At 42.7% G+C, this 25,323-nt stretch overlaps 1 protein-coding gene across 1 annotated transcript in view; it reads left to right on the top strand.

The window, feature by feature from the left end:
• Nucleotides 1-25,323, top strand: part of dock11 (dedicator of cytokinesis 11) — a 252,061-nt gene that overhangs the window by 82,089 nt on the left and 144,649 nt on the right. The window contains exons 8-13 of the mRNA XM_048604955.1: nt 1,576-1,759; nt 8,891-8,970; nt 9,923-10,006; nt 11,401-11,541; nt 21,636-21,857; nt 22,956-23,078. Coding sequence (XP_048460912.1) covers nt 1,576-1,759; nt 8,891-8,970; nt 9,923-10,006; nt 11,401-11,541; nt 21,636-21,857; nt 22,956-23,078 — 834 coding nt within the window. The remainder of the gene's footprint in view (nt 1-1,575; nt 1,760-8,890; nt 8,971-9,922; nt 10,007-11,400; nt 11,542-21,635; nt 21,858-22,955; nt 23,079-25,323) is intronic.

The raw sequence follows: 25,323 nt of genomic DNA, 5'->3' as shown, positions 1-25,323 counted from the left end.
GTCAACCTACAGCAGGTGGATTGCAGCGGTTTAAGAGGGCAGCTCAAACCACCTTCTCAAGGGCAACTAGGGATGGGTAATAAATGCTGGCCAGCCAGCGACGCCCACATCCCACACAAATGAATTTAAAAAGAAAAAGCCTTAGAACAAGCTAACAAGTTGGTTGGAAAACTAAAAGATTTGTTGGTTACAGGGAGGGTATGAAACTTTCCAAACCATTTTCCATCAGCAAAATAGTAATTTATTTCTATGCAAGAAATGGAAGAGATCACTGAAATGAAACCTGAAGCAATTTGGGAGCTGCTGCGTCTTACGTAGAATCTCCCAAAATTCACAACACTGAAAACAGGCTGTTCAGCACAACTCATCTACGTCCTGCTAAATGCAGGTCTCCACTCATCTTCACCTCAGTCTTCAACATGTCCCTATAATCCTTTCTCCCTCAGCACTTACCTAGTTTCACCTTAAAGACATCTTTACTATTCACCTCAACCATTCTGGTTTGGTAGCAAGTTCTCCATTCTCACTCAATTTTATTCCCCTGCCTAAAGAGGTTACTCCTGATTTCCCAATCGGATTGATTAGTGACTGTCTTATATTGATGGCCCCTGCTTTTGGACTTCTCTTAGTTGAAATATCTTTTTAGTATTTACTCTATCAAATACATGCTTCACGTTAAAAACCTAGCAGACCGCTTCTCGGTCACCCTGATTAGAATGTTTTCTCCATTCTCGGCACATCCTTGGAAATCTTTTCTGAAACCTCCCGGTGTTGATCTGTCCTGTTTGTAATATGGAGGCCATGATTGTGCATGGTACTCTACACATGGTCAAATCAAGGTTTTGCATTCGTTAAAAATAATTTCTCTGTTTGAAAAATTGACCCCTCCTTTAAAAAAAGTTTCCCTTGCAAATAAATTACTTAGTTAATTGAAACACTTCTGTGCTGATCACATTGTCCCTACCCAAACAAAGGCTACAATATGGAGACTGTAAGGACTGCAGATGCTGGAAGCTAGAGTCAATAAATGTAGAGCTGGAAAAGCACAGCAAGTCAGATAGCGTCCAAGGAACAGGAAAGTCAATGTTTCGGGTCAAAACCCTTCATCCGGACTGGAGATGGGGAGGAGGGCCCAGAAATAAATTAGGGGGATGGGGGTGGGGCTGGGGGTAGGGCTGATGAGGTGGAGATAAGTGGTGCAGGTATAAGTTATATGGTTGGTTAGTGGGAAGTGTGGAGTGGATAGGTGCATAGGAAGGTGGTCAGGTTGGGGAGGAGAGATTTTGAAGCTGGTGAAGTCAGTAGACAGCTACAATATCTTGTATCATGAACAGGTTTCTTTGAACAGGCAATATTATTGGACACAGAGCCAATGCAGCAATTCTTTGATGAGAAGGGTCTATATCACAAGCACGGGAGTACTTGGGGAATTAAACGGAGCTTGGTCTAAGGCTGTTATTAATCTGACCACAAGCTGTTCCAAACCCCGTTTCTGCTTGGTATTTCTTGAAAGTATCTGTAACAGAACCTGTTGGGGCAATAGATCATCTGTACACCTGGTGTTTCTGTTCCCAGTGTTCGAAGATGCGCCGCTATGGCTTTGAACTCCGAATGCAGGAGAAATGTAGCTGTCACCTAGCAGCTGAGAGTGAGCAGGAGATGGAAGAATGGATAACAACCCTGCGAAAGATCATTCAGAGTAATGTTGACAGCGTGTTGTCCGAGAGACGGAATGGTGAACCCTCTGAGGCAGGACTAGGTAATTAAACCTTAAAGTATTTATTCAATGAAGTGAATAAATAATGAATAACCTGAGTGAACAAGCAAGCATGCGAGAGAGCTGCTTTGACCAATGTTAGAGGGAGGATGCAATTCCGGTCCTAGTCCTAATCCTTCGTTAGTTTCTATAAAGCTTTAATTCAATCAGGATGATGATATTGGACAGTTATGTAGGTCTCGGACTGTATCAGGTTCAACAGTGAGAGCAAGTTAGCCAGGTTTCCTTAGTCAGCAAAGCTTATGACAAATAAAACTTTCGCAAAGAAAGATGAAAAGATTATTGACCAACAGTTTGGAGTATGCATATATATGGAGCTACCCTTCCTAACAAAAAACATATACAGTAAGAGGAGAAACCAAAGAAAAATGAAAAAACGGCAGTGTTTTCTTAAAATACTTTGAATGAGTGACATTTAAATTCAGGAGAAATAGATACATCATGGACTGTCCCAATTGGTATTTTTTATCCAAAGTTATTCTGCGCACGAGCCGTTGGCAATGAGCTGTCTTGTGGAATGGTTGTAGCTAGCAGAATTCCCTCTGCTGGAGGAAGTAAGATAGATTCCAAACTCCTCTTCAAGAACCCTCCATGTGAGAAAGGTGATTCCAGTGGATTTTCAGGTCTCGCACATTGTCGACAGGAGTAATGAGGAGGGGTGGGGGGAGAGAGAGAGAGAGTAAAATGAGAGAGAGCCACTCCTGTTTCCCCTCTGACTGGGTTCAAAATGCCATAACCTTATTCGACATATAAACTGGGCCAAGTGACTTCTCTGACAGTCTTGTAGACTGGATGTCTCTGTCCGAACCACTGCTTCTTCCAGAGACAACATTGTTGCTTTTTCATCCTGTGCCTGTTTTCTTTGAAAATTGTCCTTTGTTAAAATCTCAAGATATGTAATGAGTTTTTGGAATTCTCTTCCTGAAAAGGCAGTGGAAGCAGAGCCTTTGAATTATTTTTATCGCAGGTTACTGCCAGATTGGAGGTAAGTTATGGGACAAAAGATTATCAGAGGGAGGTGATGATGTGGACTTGGAGTTGCAGTCGGATCAGCCACAGTCTTATTAAATGGTGCATGGCCGACTCATACTCCTCGTTCATATGGAGCATGACCGATGGAGTTTCACGTGGAGAACTGTACAGAAATGCAATTGAGAGGATTAAGTTTAAAAAAAACGTAAAAGGTCCAACTTTGAAAAATGTAGACAAGAAAGCAGACCTTGGTATCCAATTCCATAAATCATTGACCAGAATCCCCAAAACAAATCATTTGTTGTTTTGCACCCTTGTTTGTTTGTGAAATCTTGCCATGCACATTCATTTACCTCATCGTCCCTGCCTTTGAGGGCTGTCAGATTCTCTGGATGTAAGGTGGTTAGAACATAGAACTTTACAGCGCAGTACAGGCCCTTCGGCCCTCGATGTTGCGCCGACCTGTGAAACCAATCTGAAGCCAATCTAACCTACACTATTCCATTATCATCCATATGTTTATCCAATGACCATTTAAATGCCCTTAAAGTTGGCGAGTCTACTACTGTTGCAGGCAGGGCATTCCACGCCCTTACTACTCTCTGAGTAAAGAACCTACCCTGACATCTGTCCTATATCTATCACCCCTCAATTTAAAGCTATGCTCCCTCGTGCTAGCCATCACCATCCGAGGAAAAAGGCTCTCGCTGTCCACCCTATCTAATCCTCTGAGCATCTTGTATGTCTCTATTAAGTCACCTCTTAACTTTCTTCTCTCTAACGAAAACAGCCTCAAGTCCCTCAGCCTTTCCTCATAAGACCTTCCCTCAATACCAGGCAACATCCTGGTAAATCTCCTCTGCACCCTTTCCAATGCTTCCACATCCTTCCTATAATGCAGCGACCAGAACTGTACGCAATACTCCAAGTGCGGCCGCACCAGAGTTTTGTACAGCTGCAACATGACCTCATGGCTCCAAAACTCAATCCCTCTAACAATAAAACCTAACACACTGTATGCCTTCTTAACAACCCTATCAACCTGGGTGGCAACTTTCAGGGATCGATGCACATGGACACCGAGATCTCTCTGCTCATCCACACTACCAAGAATCTTACCATTAGCCCAGTACTCTGTATTCCTGTTACTCCTTCCAAAGTGAATCACCTCACACTTTTCCGCATTAAACTCCATTTGCCACCTCTCAGCCCAGCTCTGCAGCTTATCTATGTCCCTCTGTAACCTGCAACATCCTTCCGCACTATCCACATCTCCAACGACTTTGGTGTCATCCGCAAATTTACTAACCCATCCTTCTACGCCCTCATCCAGGTCATTTATAAAAATGACAAACAGCAGTGGCCCCAAAACAGATCCTTGTGGTACACCACTAGTAACTGAACTCCAGGATGAACATTTCCCATCAACCACCACCCTCTGTCTTCTTACAGCTAGCTAATTTCTGATCCAAACCGCTAAATCACCCTCAATCCCATGCCTCCGTATTTTCTGCAATAGCCTACCATGGGGAACCTTATCAAACGCTTTACTGAAATCCATATACACCACATCAACCGCTTTACCCTCATCCACCTGTTTGGTCACCTTCTCAAAGAACTCAGTAAGGTTTGTGAGGCACAACCCACCCTTCACAAAACCGTGTTGACTATCCCTAATCAAATTATTCCTTTCTAGATGATTATAAATCCTACCTCTTATAATCCTTTCCAACACTTTACCACAACCGAAGTAAGGCTCACTGGTCTATAATTACCAGGGTTGTCTCTACTCCCCTTCTTGAACAAGGGGACAACATTTGCTATCCTCCAGTCTTCTGGCACTATTCCTGTAGACAATGACGACATAAAGATCAAAGCCAAAGGCTCTGCAATCTCCTCCCTAGCTTCCCAGAGAATCCTAGGATAAATCCCATCCAGCCCAGCGGACTTATCTATTTTCACACTTTCCAGAATTGCTAACACCTCCTCCTTATGAACCTCAATCCCGTCTAGTCTAATAGCCTGTATCTCAGTATTCTCCTCGACAACATTGTCTTTTTCCTGTGTGAATACTGACGAAAAATATTCATTTAGCGCCTCTCCTATCTCTTCGGACTCCGCGCACAACTTCCCACTACTGTCCTTGACTGGCCCTAATCTTACTCTAGTCATTCTTTTATTCCTGACATACCTATAGAAAGCTTTAGGGTTTTCCTTGATCCTACCTGCTAAAGACTTCTCATGTCCCCTCCTGGCTGTTCTTAGCTCTCTCTTTAGGTCCTTCCTGGCTAACTTGTAACTCTCAAGCGCCCTAACTGAGCCTTCATGCCTCACCTTTACATAAGCCTCCTTCTTCCTCTTGACAAGAGATTCAACTTCTTTAGTAAACCATGGTTCCCTCGCTCGACCACTTCCTCCCTCCCTGCCTGACAGGTACATACTTATCAAGGACACACAGTAGCTGTTCCTTGAACAAGCTCCACATTTCAATTGTGCCCAGCCCCTGCAGTTTCCTTCTCCATCTTATGCATCCTAAATCTTGCCTAATCGCCTCATAATTGCCTTTCCCCCAGCTATAACTCTTGCCCTGCGGTATATACCTATCCCTTTCCATCGCTAAAGTAAACGTAACCGAATTGTGGTCACTATCACCAAAGTGCTCACCTACCTCCAAATCTAACACCTGGCCTGGTTCATTACCCAGTACCAAATCCAATGTGGCCTCGACTCTTGTTGGCCTATCTACATACTGTGTCAGGAAACCCTCCTGCACACATTGGACAAAAACTGACCCATCTAAAGTACTCGAACAATAGCGTTTCCAGTCAATATTTGGAAAGTTAAAGTCCCCCATAACAACTACCCTGTTACTTTCACTCCTATCCAGAATCATCTTTGCAATCTTTTCCTCTACATCTCTGGAACTTTTCGGAGGCCTATAGAAAACTCCCAGCAGGGTGACCTCTCCTTTCCTGTTTCTAACCTCAGCCCATACTACCTCAGTAGACGAATCCTTGTCAAACGTCCTTTCTGCCACCATAATACTGTCCTTGACTAACAATGCCACACCTCCCTCTCTTTTACCACCTTCCCTGATCTTACTGAAACATCTGAACCCCGGAACCTGCAACAACCATTCCTGTCCCTGCTCTATCCATGTCTCAGAAATGGCCACAACATCGAAGTCCCAGGTACCAACCCATGCTGCAAGTTCACCCACCTTATTCCGGATGCTCCTGGCGTTGAAGTAGACACCTTCCTGCCTGCCGGTACACTCCTGCGACCTTGAAACCTTATTCATGACCTCACTACTCCCAACCTCCTGTACACTGGAGCTACAATTCAGGTTCCCATCCCCCTGCTGAATTAGTTTAAACCCTCCCGAAGAGCATTAGCAAATTTCCCCCCCAGGATATTGGTACCCCTCTAGTTCAGGTGTAGACCATCCCGTTTGTCGAGGTCCCACCTACCCCAGAATGAGCCCCAATTATCCAGGTATTTGAATCCCTCTCTCCTGCACCATTCCTGTAGCCATGTGTTCAACTGCTCTCTCTCCCTATTCCTCGCCTCGCTCGCACGTGGCACGGGTAACAAACCAGAGATAACAACTGTTTGTTCTAGCTCTAAGCTTCCACCCTAGCTCCTTGAATTTCTGCCTTACATCCACATCCCTTTGCCTACCTATGTCGTTGGTGCCTATGCTGACCACAACTTGGGGCTGCTTCTCCTCCCCCTTAAGGATCCCGAAAACACGATCCGAGACATCACGGACCGTGGCACCTGGGAGGTAACGCACCAACCGCGAGTGTGTCTCTTTCCCACAGAATCTCCTATCTGTCCCCCTAACTATGGAGTCCCCAGTGACTAATGCTCTCCTCCTCTCCCCCCTTCCCTTCTGAGCAACAGGGACAGACTCTGTGCCAGAGACCTGTATCCCATGGCTTACCCCCAACAGTATCCAAAACGGTATACTTGTTATTGAGGGGAATGGCCACAGGGGATCCCTACACTGTCTGCCTGTTCCCTTTCCGTCCCCTGACTGTAACCCATCTACCTTTTTCGTGTACCTGAGGTGTGACTACCTCCCTGTAACTCCTCTCAATTATCCCCTCAGCCTCCCGAATGATCCGAAGTTCATCTAGCTCCAGCTCCAGTTCCCTAACGCAGTTTCCGAGGAGCTGGAGTTGGGTGCACTTCCCGCAGATGAAGTCAGTGGGGACACTAGTGGTGACCCTTACCTCCCACATTCTACAGGAGGAGCATGCAACTGCCCTAACATCCATTCCCACTGTTCTGAATTCTGAAAAAAAAAAACTAGTAACCTTACCAAATCGGCGCTCACAACCTTTTTTTTGGTTAGAGGAGGAGGATGGGTGGGAGACACTACCTAAGTAGTGTTTCGGGTAAAGCAACCGCCAAATATATTACCTCACTTACTCAGCCGTCCTGTGTCCGCTTCTGCTCAGCGTGCGCTCCGCCTATTCACGAGGTAAGTTTTTAAATGGATTAACTTACCTTCCTGGCAGTCCCCTGGTCCTCGCTCTCACTGCTCCCGCTGCTGCTGCAAAAATGGAGAAAACCATATGGTTGGATGAATAAGTGGTATAGAAATAAAAGTGTTGAGCACATGAGGAAAGGGATTGAGCTAGAAGTTTTAAAACTCTGATTAGAGCTCAGGTGGAGGCTGGGCACTGCTGTTCGGGATAGATGTGCAGGTTGTAGAGGAGATTTACCAGAATGTTACAAATGATGAGGGACTTCATGTCAGAGAGATGGGGAAAGTTAGGTTTGATCTCATTTGATTGGAGGTTAAAAGGTGACTGAATAGAAATATTCCAGAGGTGAGAGGTCTCAATAGGGTTGGTAAAGAAAAATTGCTCATTTTTAAAATTATTTATTCATGGGATGTGAATGCCACTGGCAAGGCCAGCATTTGTTGCCCATCCCAATTTCCCAGAGGGCAGTCAAGAGTCAACCACATTTCTGTGGGTCTGGAGTCACATGTAAGCCAGACCGGTTAAGGATGGCCATTTCCTTCCCCAAAAGACATTAGTGAACCAGATGGGCTTTTCCAACTATCAATCATGGGGGTCATGGTCATCATTAGACTCACAATTCCAGATTTCTTTTTACATATTAAATTCAAATTCTACTATCACCTATCATGGTCCCCAGAATATTACCTGTTCTCCAGATTAACAGTCCAGTGATAATACCACTAGGCCATCGCCTCCCTATATTGTTGTACGGATCGTTAGATTTCAAGTCGACAAAAGTTCTTGAGGGGAAATGAGAGAAATCTTTTCACGGAGTTGGCTCGGACAGGAATGTCTGGTCTGAAATGGTGGTGGAAGCTGACTCCATAAACATGTTAGAAGGGAGTTGAGAATGAGGACAGGTTACGGTTAAGAGGTCACTATGTAGAAGTCACTAAACATGGCTTGTCTTACAAACAGCTAGTACAGGCTCGACGGCTCAAAAGACCTTCCAGTGAGTTGCAGGTTTCAGTAATAAAGTTGTGAACTTTGCAACCTTTGTCAGAGATGCTGAGAGTCTTGTCTGCTGGCTGAGATTTGGCGAGATCCCCGTGTCACCTCTTTTTAGGAAGGCTAGCCGCATCATCTTCCACTCAGGCTTTTGGCTGGCCAGCACTGGGATTGAAGACCCCTCGCAGGGTTGTTAGCCAATCAGACACCAGCAGCCCTGTTGATCAGCAGTGAGACTGGTGAAGTTACAGCTAGTGGGGCAATTGGGGAGGTTACAGCTGGGCAATTGATTGGTGGGTAGGTAAAAGATTCCATCTGTTTTCATTCGACTGAAATGTTAAACTATGGACCAGGGTGCACTCCTTTGTGGGCATTAAAGACCCCATTGCATTTTTTGAAGAAGAGCATAGCCTGGTCAAATTTCATATCTTGACTAGTATCCCCAAAACAAATAATTTGTTGTTTTTCACCCTTGATGTTTGTGAAATCTTGCCATGCACATTCATTTACCTTCGTTGTCCCTGCCTTTTGAGGGCTGTCAGATTCTCTGGGCCATCCTGAGGCCTGGGTACTAGGCAAGTAGTTAGCCTGTTCTTCCTTAATTCTGCAGTTCACTGGAATGTGGTTCTTCTGAAAATGTGTGTTTGATTTCCAGATGAGGAGTCCTTTGGCCATGGGAAGTCTGAAAGCATGATGGAAAGTTTAGAGAAAAGTATGCATCCCGAGTTGATGAAGGTATTTTGAATTTGAATTAACTTTTTCCTAAGGCAGGAGAAAGTGTAGTGAGGTGTCTCAGTGGAGTTAAAAATTCATTAAAAACCAAAAGAACTGCGGATGCTGTAAATCAGGAACAAAAACAAAGTTGCTGGAAAACCTCAGCAGGCCTGGCAGCATCTGTGGAGGAGAAAACAGAGTTAACGTTTCGGGTCCGGTGACCCTTCCTCAGAACACTTAAAAATTCATTAAGTGTGTATAGTTCAAAGTGAGATTTTATGACTGATGTTGGTCAAATTGAAGGCGGTTCAAAATCCAGAAGACCATAAGATCTAGGAGCAGAAGTAGGCCTTTCAGCCTCTCGAGTCTGCTCTATTGATCTGATAACCTGCAACTCTATTTTCCCATCTTACCCCATAACCCTTGATTCCCTTTCTGATTAAAATCAATCTATCTCAGCCTTGGATATACTTAATGTCGCAGCCTTTACAGCTCTCTTTGGTAAAGAATTCCACAGATTGACTGCCCCTTAAGAGAAAAAGACGACTCCAGATCTGTCTTAAATGTGTGACCTCTTATTCTGAGATGATGCCTTTCATCCTATACTCACCCACAAACGGGGAAACAACCTCTCCACATCTACCCTTTTAAGTCCCTTATGTGTTCCAAGGTCTCCAATCATTCTTCTGAACTCCAGTGAGTACAAAGCCAACCAACTCAACCTCTCCTCATAAAGCAATCTCTCCATACCAGGGATCAACCTTGTGCACCTGCCTCCAACACCAGTATATCGTTCCTGAAATAAAAGGACCAGAACTGTTCACTCCAGTTGTGAACACAGTGATGGTTCTACTTATAAATTTCCTCTTATCTCAACTTTGTCTCAGTAAGGAATTACTGACTATTCCCAGTGCTGTCTCTAGACACTGGTCTTGAAATGAGGTAAATGGTGTTACATGTTGTATGTTTCTAGTATGCCCGAGAATCGGATTACCTTAACAAGCTCAGCAGGAATGAAGGCCGGTGTAAACTGTTTGCGATGGATCCAGAAGCACAGGTAGAAATGATGAATTATAGATTACTAATGCTTTGTAAAATCTGGGGTTTCAATTTGCTGAACCAAACTACGTGTTCTGTTGTTTTGCTTGGGCTTAACAAACACAATGTTTATCTCAGTGTTAATTAGGGACGGTTTGATAATTATGATAAAGAATTCTCTAGCATTTGTTTTTGGACCATATGCCATTTAAACATCCCTAGGGGAGAAAGAAATGATGACTTAATCGCTTTATTTACCTCTTTAGTATGCAAGATTAAATCAAATTAGTTGCCCAAGACCAAGAAACCCACTAACATTGCTTGACAGGGACTCTGACCAGCTTTACCTATAATATGCAAGGAAAATAGAAAGTCTGCTGAAATTCTGCCTTTGGTAAATGCTCTTTCTTGATATGCATCTTGATTGCTTGCTGAGCATTAAATATATATTCACAGTGCAGTTTTACAAACAAAAAGTTAGCAGATTCAACTCTGAATAGATTTGCTTTCTGTATTTATAACAAAACATGAGTATGTGGAAGTGTTTGGGAATTATGAACTGCAACACAATTAGTTAGACTTATTAAATGTGAATTGTAAGATATCTTTAACATTGAACATACAGTTAGATCATCAGGAAAGTTCCCTTTTATAGATTAAGTTGATTCAACTTACTTATTTTTGAATATCTTCCATTCTCCTTCATTTGTCGCATATGCTATTTTCCAGTTTAGGACCGAATGGTAAATGATGAACTCTGAAAAGCATAAAATTGATTATTCATGTGCAAGATCATTTATTGAGAAAATCAGAAGTCCTTTGATCAGCCAGAAGTTGAGAGTATTTTTTTTAACAGCTACTGCACTGTAGGAATTTGATAATTGTTGGGAAGTATTTATAATCCCCTGTTTTTTTAAATTATTAAAGCAAGAACGTGTGGGGTCCATGATGAGCCCAAATTAACCATCAAATTAAGACTGAGTGTTTATGTCTAGAGGAGGAAGGACTGGAGATGCCTGAGATATGTATCACTTAATGAGTTTTTTTTTCACACCTAAAGGTGTGGTTGTACAGCTTGAAAAGGCCCCCACTTTTCCTCTTTTTACAGAGCTCTTTAGTTGATTATAGCTGGGCAGTGAAAATGAGCGAACAACTTTGACTGGTTAACTTGTCGGTTGACGTACTTTGATAACGAGGCCCTACTGTCCAAACAAGGAAAAGCAAAGATCAAAACGATGTCTGTTACAACACGTCCCACATCCATCTAAGCGGAGGTGTAGGAAGGGCACTGATAAGACAAGCCCATTACCTTAAAGTAAAGATTTGTGAAAAGTAAATTAAAACCAAATAAATTGTGTAGACTTGACGATTATATCAGCTGCTGACTGCTACCTTATTTTTTATTTTTTTAAGAAGCTGGATTTTTCAGGAATTGAGCCAGACGTGAGGCCCTTTGAGGAGAAGTTTGGCAAGCGCTTTATGGTAAAATGCCATGACTTGACTTTTGCTCTTCAAGGCTGTGTGAATGAGCAGGCAGATGGCACGCCGACAAACGTGAGTTGCATTGAAAGCGTTGTCATGTTTGGACAGATCTGTTTCTGTCATTAATGCACAGTTTGACATGGGACCCTCTGCAAGAAATATCGAACTTCTGTTTACATACTGTGCAGTACAGTTAAAAGAATGGTGTGCACTTGCGATGATTAAAAATTGCTGCAGTTTAAATAATTGGCATAAAGTGATGAAAAACCTTTCTTTTGAATCATAGCTAATTATCACGTGACAAAATGCCTTATAGCCAATGAATTACTTTTGAGCAGCTACCTCTCTTGTTATGCAGTATAAGGGAAGTCTGTTTGTACAGCAAGATCCCACGAACATTGATACCAGTCATAATTTGTTTTTCACTGTCACCGTCTGGTGATGCACAAGGAGGTCATTCAATCCATCGGTGTTGCTTGACAGAACAGCCCAATTAACCTCACTTAGCGTGCTTTTTCCCAAAAGCCTACAAAACAATTTGTTTTCCTATGTATATGTGATGCCTTTTCAAATCTTAAATTACTGAATTTGCTACCATCACCTTTTGGGCAGTGCATTGCCTATCATAACTCACTGGTTTTAAACAAAGATTTTCTTATCTTCCCTCTGGTTCTAGGATATGTGTTCTCTGGCTACTGAGCTTCTTACCAGTTTCTTTTTATTTCATTATAATCAAAGCTCCTTGTGAATTTGCAAAGTTGTATTTAATCTCCCCTTTAGCTTCCCTGTTGACAAAATACCTGTCTCCGCTGTCCTGGTCTCTGAGTTCAATCTCCCTGAAATGATTTGAGTACATATGATCTGCATTCTCACAAAGACCTTGCGTTCCTTCCTAAAGTATCTAGAATTGGAGACAGTAGCGCTGCAGTGGCCTAACCTGCAAGTTATAAAACTTTCGCCTAATGCTTTTGTACTCTGCCTCTTTCACTGATCAAACTATCTCCCTTCAGCTTGTCGCAGCAGTCTGTAACCATCAGTGATGGTGTTGGTTTCGGGGTCACTGCTCATCGGGACACCAAGCAGGAACTCTGATTATTGTAATGATCAAAGGGGCGACCCCTCTAAATAATTTGGTACTTTATCATAGCTGCACTTGTGTACCCTCATAGATCATGGACTCAAGCTTTTGGTTCCCCAGCCATTAAACTCACTTGCAAGTGCTCCCAACAGAGTCAAGGTTGATGCCCTGATGTAATTAATTGCTCAGTAGGACTGAGGAGGAAAGTTACCGGGTGCTGACCCGAGCTTGCATGCTAAATATCTGTATCATACTGAGGCAGTCACGACTGAGTCGGTCTGGTCAGGAGCCACAATACCTAACACTCACTCACTAAACTGAATCCCCTCTGGAGCGCTTGAGTCAAGGGTGCACTCTCATGGCATTAAAAGGAAGCTCTACCAGGAGATTCTAAAGGCATGACTCTGCTGGGTTTGAGGTTGACTATGAGCCTTGAGAGAAGCTCCACCAGGGTCACTGGATCTGTTGCAAACCAACTCGAATTAGTTTTGAGTTAGTTCCTGTAAAAGCAATTGTGTATCAGTGGCAGGAAGAAACCATTAGGAGAGGAAATCCTGAGCCAGTAACTCATTCAAAACTAAACTGCCTATGCCACCCTGGCCTATTTGCAGAAATATCTGAGTAGGGATCTGCCTCAGCTGTCCCTTTCTCAAACACTGAAGCTCCAAATGATCGTCTTCACCATGAGCAATCAAAGCATAATCTAATATAGTGATAGAACAGGCTGGCAGGGCTGAATGTCTCTCCCCTGGTTCTTGCATTCTTGTTAGAGTTAACTTGTGTTAGAGATCTTGTTGACTTCGTGTTCCTTTGATTTTACAAAAGAAATACAGCCATTCTGATCACTGTTTTATTAATGCTCTATGGTAATTGGATGGATGAACTCTGAATAATCAGCCCAGGAATTTTGAGGTCTGATTTTCAATCCACCTGAACATTCCCCTGACACCACGCTGCTCTGCGTTACTAAATGGGACTTTCCGAGCCTGTCTATTCCAGGACCCTGGAGTGCTGGCTTCCTCAGAGAGCTCCGTTGCAGCTGCTCAAAATTGAGGGATAATCAGACATCACACCTTTTTACAGCATGAAATATGAACTTAAGAAATAGGAACAGGAGTAGGCCATTCAGCCCTTCGAACCTACTAGGCCATTCAATTAGATCATGACTGATCCTATTGCATTTCAAATTCCACATTCCTGTCGACCTCCTATAACCCTTGATTTCATTCCTAACATAAATCTAACCGTTCGTATCTTAAAAGTATTATATCACCCCACACCTCCTGAGGCTGAGTTCCAAAAGCACACAACCCTCATTAAGAAAAATATGCTCCTCATCTCTGTTCTAAAAAAAACTCTGATTTTGAAACTGTGCCCATAGTTTTGGACTCACCCATAAGTGGAAACGTCACATCCAGCTTGTGAGGATTGTTCAGAATCTTACATGGAGGGTCCCCGATTACTAAAAATCTGACTTATGAATGTTTGTTTTTTAAAAATGCAATCCTGTATTAATATTAATTTTAAATGTTCTGATGTACAAACATTTCCTGTACTTATGAAGAGTTATTTTACATTGTCCTGTATTGTGTTCCAACTTACATACAAATCAATTTGCAAATGGACTGGAAAGACTTTTTTCATTGGAGCGTAGGCAGCTGAAGGATGACCTTGTTGAGATTCATAAGATCAGGGGCATAGATAAGGTGAATAACCAAGGTCTTTTCCCTAGGGTGGGGGAGTTCAAAACTAGGGGGCATTTTTTTTTTGGTGAGAGGAGAAAGATTTAAAAAGGACACAACGAGCAGCTTTTTTATGCAGAGAGTGGTTTGTGTGTGGAATGAACTGCCAGAGGAAGTGGTGGATGCAGGTGCAGTTACAACATTTGAAAGACGTTTGGATAAGTATATGAATAGGAAAGGTTTGGAGGGATATGGGCCAAGTGCAGGCAGGTGGGACTAGTTTGGGAGCAAGGTCGGCATGGACGGTTGGACCAGAGGGTCTATTTCTGTGCTGTATGACACTATAACAGAGCTTTGTTTGCAATGCGGGGACTGCCAATACACTTCATCTCACTCTTCTAAGTTCCAGTAGAAACAAGCCTAGTTGGTCCACCCTTTCCTCATAAGTCAGCTCACTCATTTCTGGTATCAATTCAGTAAACCTCCTCTGGATGAATCACCTCCAACTCATTTAAATATGAAGACCTTCCTTAAATATGAAGACCAAAACTACACACAGTTTTTAAGATATAAAATCAATGAAGCCTTGTATATTGTAATGCAATATCCTTCTATTAAGTTTAGTTCCTCTTGTAATAAGGGAGAGCATCCCATTAACCTTTTGAATTTAAATGTCCACTGTGAATGATTGTAAATGGGTGAGTAGATGAATGACTGAATAGGTAGCTGGTTAAGGTGACAGGTAGAGTGGGTGAGGTGGATAGTTGAGTTGGGAGCTGCTCAGGTCTACTCATAGGGAGATATTCAAGTTGGGGGTGCTTCTCCAGGTTTGGTTGTGTAGATGGCATATTGGGAGGGGTAGTCAGATTGTACAGGGTGTTGTGAGGGGATGTGGTTGACGGCACAAAGGGGTAGATTGGTGTGGTGGGTAGTGGGTCATGGTGGCGGTGTTGAGGTTAGAGTTGGGCCCTCAGTATGTAGTTAGGAATTCAACTGTGGAGTCACTCAGGAGTCTGGCTGGACATCTGTCTTAACATTTCTTCAGTAACAGTTCAGTTAAGTTGTCAGAACTGCCCCAAGTCTCCATCATGCAATGTTACAGTGAGCAAGAGAATTGCCCATCTGTAGTTTAGACATCATGGGGAATTACTACAGTGGTTAATGCGTCAGCACGCATCCTGGACTATACGTCAGGTCACTGTCAATCCTGGGTCTGGAAAATACGGCACGTTGTCAGTCTGTGTACACGGAGCTTTTATGCCTTATACCATTGGTTGAAAAATAATGCCAAGGCAGTTACAATCAAGCACAAGTAGAATCAGTGCTTCCTACTAGTGGCAATCATTCAAGAATTTAAAGAATGACTGTGCCTACATGAGAAAGTTGGAATACTAAAAAACCAAGCAGTCTCTTTCATTCCCTTTTCACCGTTCAATCATTTACAGTTTGCAGACTGTCAGTTTTATTTTAGTCATTCTTCGCTCTTAGTCACTATTCAAAGGCACCAGATTATCTTGCAGTAACTTGGAGAGTTACAAATGGCCGATGATAGAGAGGTTAAATTGTAATTGTTTTCAAGTGTTTTCCGACTGATTGAGACTGATGAAGGTTAAAACTGTAAAGGAAATCTTGTCCGTTTTATGAGAAGTTCTGGAGCCAAGACTTGTTTTCCCTCCAGTGCTGAAGATGAAGGAGTGATATGTATGAGATATTCAAGATGGTTAAAGCATTTGGTAGGTTGTCTCTAAATACCCTTTCTCCTCTGGCCAAATACTAAAAAACAAGGAGCTAGGACATTCCAGAGGTATCTTGAGAAACATTTCACAAATCTGGATCCCCTCTACCCAGACAGCTGTGACAGTGAGTTCAAGAATCCATTTCCAAATGGGTTTTGGAGGGGGGAAATGTCAGCTGTGATCTAATTGAATTGTAGACAGACTCGCGGAGCTGATTGTTTCACTGAAAGATTAGACCAGGATCTCATCTGTCCTCCAGGCAGATACAAAAGATTCTATGGCCCTCTTTCAAAAAGGAGCTTCCACAACTTACCAACTTGTATTCCTCATCCACTAAGCGTATTGATTGAGCATTAACTGACCATGCTTTCTTAAATCTTGCAGTGTGCAAATTGCCTATCCCTGTTTACTGAATTAGTACAGTATCTCCACTTCCAAGATATTTTTACGACTGTGAAGCACTTTGGGCAATCCTACGTTCCAGGACAAACCCAGCAGAGGTGGTGGCCCAGTTACACTGGGAGGCCTCAATGTTGACTCCGAATGTCATGAAGTCTCACCACATCAGGTCAAACATGGACACGGCAAGCTCCTGCTGATTACCAGCTACCATTCCCCCTCAGCCGATGGGTCAGCATTCCTTCATGTTGAACACCATTTAGAGGGGCTACTGAGGGTGGCGTGCACACAAATTGTACTCTGTGTGATCAATTTCCATCACCAAGTGCGGCACGTTTGCACTGCTGCTGACCAGGCTGGACAAGTCTTAAAGGATATTACTGATATGCAGAACATGGTGAGAGCTCTAACCAGTGCTGGACAAATTGGTGGTATAGTGAAGAAGGTCATCTAACAGTACAACGAGATCTTGATCAGATGGGTCAATGGCTGAGGAGTGGCAGATGCAGTTTAATTTAAATAATTGTGACGTGTTGTAGTTTGGTAAGGCAAATCAGGGCGGGACTTATACACTTTATGCTAGGGCCCTGGAGAGTGTCACCAAACAAAGAGACCTAGGGTTACAGGTACATAGTCCCTTCAAAGTGGAGTTGCAGGTAGATAGGGTGGTGAAGAAGGTGTTTGGTATGCTTGCCTTTATTGATTAGTGCATTGAGTATAGGAGTTGGGATATTAAGTTGTGGCTGTAAAGGACATTGGTGAGGTTACTTTTGGAGTACTGCGTACAATTCTGGTCGCCATTCTATAGGAAGGATGTTGTTAAACCTGAGAGAGTGCAGAAAAGATTTACAAGGATATTGCTGGGACTGAAGTGTTTGAGCTATAGGAAGAAGCTGGATAGGCTGGAGCACATTTTCCCTGGAGCGTTGGAAGCTGAGGGGTGACCTTTATAGATGTTTCTAAAATCACGAGGAATATGGATAGAGTGAATAGCCAAAGTCTTTTTCCTAGGATAGGTAGGGGAGTCCAAAACTAGAGGCCATAGGTTTAAGGTGAGAGGGGAAAGAGTTTAAGAAGGTCCTGAGGAACTTGTTCACACAGAGGGTGGTGTGTGTATGGAATGAGCTGCCAGGGGAAGTGGTAGAGGCAAGTACAGTTACAACATTTAAAAGGCTTCTGGATATCTATATGAATAGAAGGGCTTAGAGGGATATCAGTCAAATGCTGGAAAATGAGACTAGGTCAGATGGGAATGTCTGGTCAACATGGAGAGGTTGGACTGAAGGGTCTGTTTCTGGGCTGTATGACTCTATGATCAGCAATCTCCCTGCTGCAGACCGTGTTGGTAGGAATGATTACTGCACTATCCTCCTGGAGACATAGCCCTGTCTTCACATTGAGAACACCCTCTGGCATGTTACGTAGTACTTAACCATTGTGCTAAATGAGATAGAGCTCAAACAGATTTAGCAACTCAGATCTGAATATCCATGAGGTACTGTTAGCCATCAGTAGCAGAATTGTATTCAACCACAATTTGCAAACTTCTGAAACTACAACACAGAGCTACTTACTTGGAAAACAGCATTAGCAGCAAGTGATAGAGCTAAATGATCCCACAGTCAACAGATCAGATCTAAGCTCTGCAGTCCTGCCACATCAAGTCATAAATGATGGTGGACAATTAAACAACTCATTGGAGGAAGAGGGTCTACAAATATCCTCATCTCAATTATGGAAGAACCTAGCACTTGAGTGTAAAAGGTAAGGCTGAAGCATTGCAAGCATGTGTAAGCAATAGTGCCAAATTGCTTGGTCTCCTCTTGAGTTCCTCAATGTCACAGATACCAGTCTTCAACCAATTCTATTCACTCCACATAATCTCAAGAAACATGTGGAGACACTGGATACTGCAAAGGCTATGGACCCTGACAACATTCAGACAATAGTACTGATGCCTTGTGCTCCAGAACTGGCCACTGTCTTAGCCAAGCTCTTCGAGCACAGATACAATACTGGCATCTACCCGAGGATGTGGAAACACACCCAGGTATGTCCTGTACATAAAAAGCAGGACAAATCCAACTTGACCAATTACCGCCTCATCAGTCTACTCTTATTAATCAGTTGTGCTACCAAGCAGCATTTCCTCAATGATGATGCTCAGTTTGTGTCTGCCAGGTCCACTTAGCTCCTAACATCATGACAGCTTTGGTTTATACTTGGACAAACGAGCTGAATTCTTGAGGAGAGGTGAGAGTGACTGACCTTCAAATCAAAGATAGATTTGATGAAAGGTGGCATCATGAAACCTGAGCAAAACTGGAATCAACGGGTATCAGGGGGAAACTCTCTGCTAGTTGCAACCCTACTTAGCACAGAGGAAGATGGCTGTGGTTTTTGGAGGTCAGTCATCTCACCTTCAGGGCATCTCTGCAGGAGTTCCTCAGAGTAGTGTCCTAGGTCCAACCAGCTTCAGCTGTCTTATCAGTGACCTCCCCTCAATCATGAGGTCAGAAGTGGGGATGTTTGCTGATGATTGCACAATGTTCAGCCCCATTCGCGACTCTTCAGATACTGAAGCAGTCCATGTTGAAATGCAACAAGATCTGGACATCATCCAGGCTTAAGCTGATAAGTTATAAGCAGCAATCATAGCACTTGAGTGACAGGCAATGATCACCTCTGACAAACAAAAATCTTACTGTCTCCCTTCGACAGCAACAGAACCAGAAGCAAAGAATTGTTACGGTACAGAAGAGGCTATTTGTCCTGTTGTTACTCTTGTTACTTGGAAAGGCTCAGATTAATCATGGTTAGTCATCGTGGCTTTGTTTAAGGGAAGGGTGCTTCTCTGCCTCCATATACCGAATGCTTCCACTGGTTTACAAGAGGCACAGGAAGGCTGGTTCACTCTGACTTCTCAATTAAAAGCCACAGCTTATAGCAATCGATGAAGATAAGATAAACTGGTTCCTTCAGGCTTAAGGTGGCCTTCATTGCAAAGAACTAGAAGAGAGCTACAGGATTGCTCTTGGTCTGAATAGCTCCTCTGTATCTTGTTCACAATCCCAAAGCTATTCAGATACCCGGCAACCAATCACACAGTTGTTGGCAGGCAAAAGAGGTTTGCCATTGATAACTGGTCTCTCGTCCACAAAAGCAATTGGTTTCTTGTTGTCACCCAGGTCAGGATTATGATGGAATACTCCCCACTTGCCTGGATGGGTGCAGCTCAAACAACACTCGAGAAGCTTGATACCATCATCCACAAGCATCCACTCCCTCCTCCATCGACGCTCAGAAGCAGCAGTGTGTACTATCTACAAGATGCACTGCAGAAATTCACCAGAGATCCTTAGATAGCACCTTACAATCCCATGACCACTTCCATCTAGAAGGACGAAGGCAGCAGATACATGAGAACACCAACACCTGCAATTCCCCCACTCGGGCCACTCCCCATCCTGACTTGGAAATATATTGTCATTCCTTCACTATCGCTGGGTCAAAATCCTGGAATTCCCTCCCTAAGGATGTTGCTTGTCAACCCACAGCAGGTGGACTACAGTGGTTCACAAACTCAGTTTACCACCACCTTTTCGAGGGCAACTTGAAACAGGCAAACAAGGCTGGCCAGCCAGCCAATGATGCCCACATCCCATGAATGAATCAAAACAAAAGCTCCATCTGTAGACAACCCCTCAGCTCCAGTTCATCTGCAAACTAGACTTCAGTCATTGCTTGACCAAGCTGCTGTCTAAACAATGCTTGTAATGAGAGTCAGATTAATTTCTTTTAATCAAAGCATGCTGCAATCTTTGCAAATCCCTCATTTTAAAGCCTTTCTTTCTCATTTCACGATTTAAAATAAAAGCACAAAAATAAAAAAGACATGGGCTTTTCAACTCTGCCTCACCAGATTATCAATTTCTAAGCATCCTGCTCCAGTTCTAAAATCTGGTACTTTCCTGAACCCTGATGACTGATTAGCTTCACTATTATCTTTTTGACTCCTTTCTCATACACTGGGCTCATGATTGTTGCCTTCCAATGCATGGATATTGTTCCAACTTTCAGGGAATTCTAGAACTTTTTTTTAAAACTGTGTCCGCTAACTTTGTACTTTCCTGTTTGAAAATCCAAAAGTGCAGGCCATCAGGATTTGTCCACTTTTAGTTCTATTAATTTCTTCAGTGCGTTTCTTTCTTACACTGTCATCTCATTCTTTCTTGGCCCTTTGTTCCCTGCTTTTTTGGAATCCTTTGTGTTTCATGGAAAGTCAGGACAAAGTGTTGTTTAATATCTCCGTCATACTGTTTGCACACCCATCTTTCAGCTCTGTGTCAGAAGGTTGAGGATTTATGCCAGCACTGCGGAGTCTTGAGCTCATAACCTCAACTGACATTCCAGTGTGACAAAGGGGGAGTACTGCATTGTCCACAGTGTGCCATATTTTGTATAAGCCACTATGTTCAAGTTCCCTGAGCAGTGAAGTTCTCCCTAGTGTCCTGAACCAACATTTAACCCTCAACCAACATCACCAAATAGGTTATCCAGTCTACATCACATTTGTGCACAAATTGGCTGCTCAATTTACTACATTTAACCTTGCTAAAAGGGGTCATGAAGTTGAGGTTCCCATTTTTCATTCATCAGGTCTGAAAAGCAAGAAAATTACCTCTAGAAAGGAAGGAAAAATTGATACAGCATGGGAAGAGAGTGCTAATTAGTTGGATTATGGTTAGTTGGCAACTAGCTTAAATTTTTCTAGACCTGGTTTTCATGTGAATTAGTCCTGATGAGTTCAGAATGAAAAGCTTTGATTCATGTCTCTCTTTGGCAAGGTTTAAGTTCTGTACTAGCAAGCAATTATTTCTCACACTGTAACTGTGGCTGCTGTTCAAGAGTACTTCACTGTCTTTGAGCCACTATTAGGGCATCCTAAGATTATGAGAAGTGTGAAAAGTACATAAATGTCTATGCCCATATAATTTGAACAGGAACAATTGATAGGCAATATCTGGCAGATATGTGTAGTACCCTGAAGGCACTGCAGATACAATAGCTATAATCCTGTCTGTCTCTCTGATGCGCGAGAACAATTAACTCTATGTGCAGTAGTGGAGAAAGATAAAAGTCCTGTTCCAATTGGAATAGTTTTTATGTTACACTGTTTGTCTCAAGATGCTGTTGGAAGAATGCATACAAATTGACACTGCTTGCAGGCCGCATTCCTGATTTCACCGTGACCTTGTATTCGAATACCAGGTTGAACCTTTCTTTGTGACCCTCGCACTGTTTGATGCAAAGAATAATTGCAAGATCTCTGAAGATTTCCACGTGGACTTGAACCCCCCGGCTGTTCGGCAGATGTTGCTGGGAAGTGTCGAGGGCGGAGCTGAAAATGGGGCAACTGCTGCAAATTCTCCGATGGGTAACGACGATCGTGTTAAAGGAGTGGCTGAGAGGCTTCTTCGCTATCCAAAACAGGTAGGATTCCTGAGGCAATGATGAGTCTTTATCCAAAGCACTGCTTCTCAGTCCATCAATATATTGGCTTCATTTACTACTGAAGCCATTTGTCACTGTTCTTATGAGAGTACAGATCCCAGAAAGGTAGAGCTGGACTGGATTGTGCTTGATGAAGTTACATTGGGAATGCAGACTGAGCCTGGTCCTCTTCATTTCTTGTACAATTGGAAAAGCTCTGTGCAAGTTGACGGGGCATCTTTTTTGATATCGATAGCAATTGACAATCATTTTTAGTTGTGTTAATTATTAATGGAAGAAGTCCCGAACAAGCAAATTGAGTGGGCGTTTTGGTCATGAAGACGCGCCTTCTCTGATATTTTAACGTTGCACCATGTGAAAGTGAATGATAACCTCGGTAAGAGGAACTGCATCATTATAATCCCTAAGTCCAATTTCAACAATATTTGAAGTGTGGATTATGGTGAAGAGAACTTAATAGCTCCCTGGAATTTACGGAAGTGAGTAACGATAATGCTGGTAAAGAACCTTGAAGCACCATTGACTGTTTTGTCAACATTTTATATTATTTATCCCAAATGGTTGTCACTTGATAATACAGAGCTTTCTCTGGAAGCTCTTGCTCCCATCAGGACAGAATTTGAAGATTACCGAATCACAAAAGAAGCAATTGTTTTATTCCTGAATGAGAAATGGGTGCTGATTGGTTGGGAAGTTGACTCTGATTGAAACATCAACAATGAGAATGCAGTATGGAATAGTTAAATGCCAAGCTTTTGTTGAATTTCAAACCAGACAAGCAGACTGTTGTTTTGCCGAGGTATTGCTATGGGAATGCTAGCAGTAAATGGACCAAGTTCCCTCAATTGCTGGTACTCTTTATCTTTGATTGTGTTAGCCTTTGGTTTAACAGAGAGAGCTTTGTAAGACTGTGGAGAAAGGGATTTATTGGAGTCACGATGGGCCAAATGGCCTCCCTTTGTACTGTGAAGTGTGGTGCTGTGAAAGAAGTCTTTTCTAGAATAACAAAGTGGTGTGCTCCCATTTCACTCATCACTCTGTTTCTAATGTTTTGTGTGTTTGTGGCTTTCTTTGCAGGGGATCTTTTCAGTGACCGCCCCTCATCCGGATATCTTTCTAGTCGCACGAGTGGAGAAAGTGCTACAAGGAGGGATTGCCCAGTGTGCTGAACCATATATCAAGAGTTCAGATGCAAACAAGGTACTTGTGAAGGCACCTCCCTAAATCCCCAAGATGGGGAAACTTCTATTTAAGGTTTCATTTTTAAACAATTGACCTTTCAGAAGCAAAAAGGAATTGATAATCCATTGTACTAGAAACTGTTCTGGGTGGGGAAACATTGAGAAGAATGAGGGACAATTTTAGAAACACAAACAGGAATTGCTGGAGAAACTCAAGTCTGGCAGCACCTGTGGAGAGAAAGCAGAATTAACATTTTGTATCCCATAAATGTTGCGAAGCAGGGTAGATTACTTGTGAATTAGAAGGCAGGATGTTAGAATTTGTTAGTAAAAATGATAGGGGAAAGAGTGTGTGGTCCCTTTAAGAAGTGCTGTGCTTTTATAAGCTTGAAGAGAAGAAAAACATGTCTGCAAGCAGCTGTGGATACATAGACAATTGAAACATATGTATCAATTGGCCGTGTAGTTGGCAACCTAGGCTTGTTTTGATGTCAAGGCAACCAGCTTGAATATCAGCTAATTAATTTAAACCAGACCTTAGATGCCAAAACCCAATTAAATTTAAATCTGATGGTGTTGACAACCCAGGACCAATCCTATTTTCAGAAAATTGACAGGTCATCAAGGGTATATAAGAAGAGTGAGAGCTCTGTGAGAGTGACTGCCATTGGAAGAGTAAAACTCTGGCTCTCACAGAAATCTCTAAGCTCTCTAGTTGAGCACCATCTAGAAGGTACCACGGTAATCTTAGCTAATACTCCTGATGCAAGGATTTGACGAAGAAATAATTCCTGACTGAAGAATAGTGGAAAAGGCATGGAACATTCCTGAAGATGCATCCTGGCTGTAGTTTTGAGAGTCTAAGTTTTAAATTTATTTTTCTAATTACTTTGGTTTATATAAGTGGGACTTATATTTATTGGAATAGCATGCCATTAGAATTTTATTCTGTTTGGGAATAGTTAGTTGTTAAGTGAGAATTGTTCAGTTTATTAGCAGGTCTGTGAATTTGTTCACTGTCAGAGTTAGATAAAGAAATTGTTACTTGTTGCTTATAAAGTGAGCATCAGGGATTTCTTTCATTTAACCTCTTCTTTGTAACAGATTGGGAGGTGAAAGGCAGGTTGCACCATTTTCCCCATTTCCTTCAGCAGGTTACAAGGCGAGGCAAGCTTCTCTGAGTGTTTTGGTTTTAATTATCAGAGGGGTTCAACCTCCGCTCCATAACAGTGACCATTCGTCATAATCATACGCTTTTCAGAGTGAAATCATGAAGCAGAGTTTCACACAACAGGGAGCACAAATTTGCAGTTCTCTCCCCCGAAGGCTGCCACATGCAATAGGCTTTCAAGACTGAGGTTGGTCGATAGTTGTTGGATGAGGGTACCGAGAAGTATTGAGTTGAGATATGTATCAGCTATGATTGGAATAAAAGTCAGAGCAGGCTTGAGGGAATGAATGGCCTCCTCCTATTCCTTTTTTAGTTTGCTTTGGTCTTAAGATGGAATGAACATGAGGATCTTAAAAGTACAGAATCATTTATTTACCATCCAAGCGGCTTACAACCTATGCAAAGATGCCACTGGTTGCATCTTGAAGGTGTTAAAGGAAAACATTTCCATCAGGAATGAAATTTGAAAAGGAAAGTATGCAGATAATTTTGTTTGAGTGTTAAGGTCATGGTTGCCTGTCTAGAGCAATGTTTTATAAGGATTACGTTGATATACACAGGAAGGCTTTCATTTTTACAGCTCCCTTTTATGTCCTCGGAAACATTCCAATATGTTTTGCAGCCAATTATCTGTTTCTGAAGTTTATTCACTGTTACAATATAAGAAATGTAATGTGGCAGCAAAGTCCAGCAGCCCTTCTACCTGCATTGCTTGCAAGTAGGTCAATGAGTGGAGGAACTGTTGTGATTAACAGTTTAGTCTATACTTTCAAATCCATCCACAGCCTCATTGCTTCATGTGTCTGTGATCTCCAAGATAGCTGTGCGCCTGCCATTCTTATTTATTCAACATCCCCAACATTACTTGCGCCACCACTGGTAGTCCTGCTTCTGCTGCTTTCTCGCATTTGCTCCCCCTCTCACGCTCCCCCTCTCTCTCTCTTTCTCCCCACCCTCGCTCTTTCTGCCCCCTCTATCGCTCCCTCTCACCCCCTTCTCTCTCACCCCCTTCTCTCTCACCCCCTTCTCTCTCACCCCCTTCTCTCTCACCCCCTTCTCTCTCACCCCCTTCTCTCTCACCCCCTTCTCTCTC

This window comes from Rhincodon typus, chromosome 14, assembly GCF_021869965.1.
Source record: "Rhincodon typus isolate 14 chromosome 14, sRhiTyp1.1, whole genome shotgun sequence".
NCBI lineage: Eukaryota > Metazoa > Chordata > Chondrichthyes > Orectolobiformes > Rhincodontidae > Rhincodon > Rhincodon typus.
Note: the sequence above shows the minus strand (reverse complement) of the source record. Positions and strands in the feature narration are given on the sequence as shown.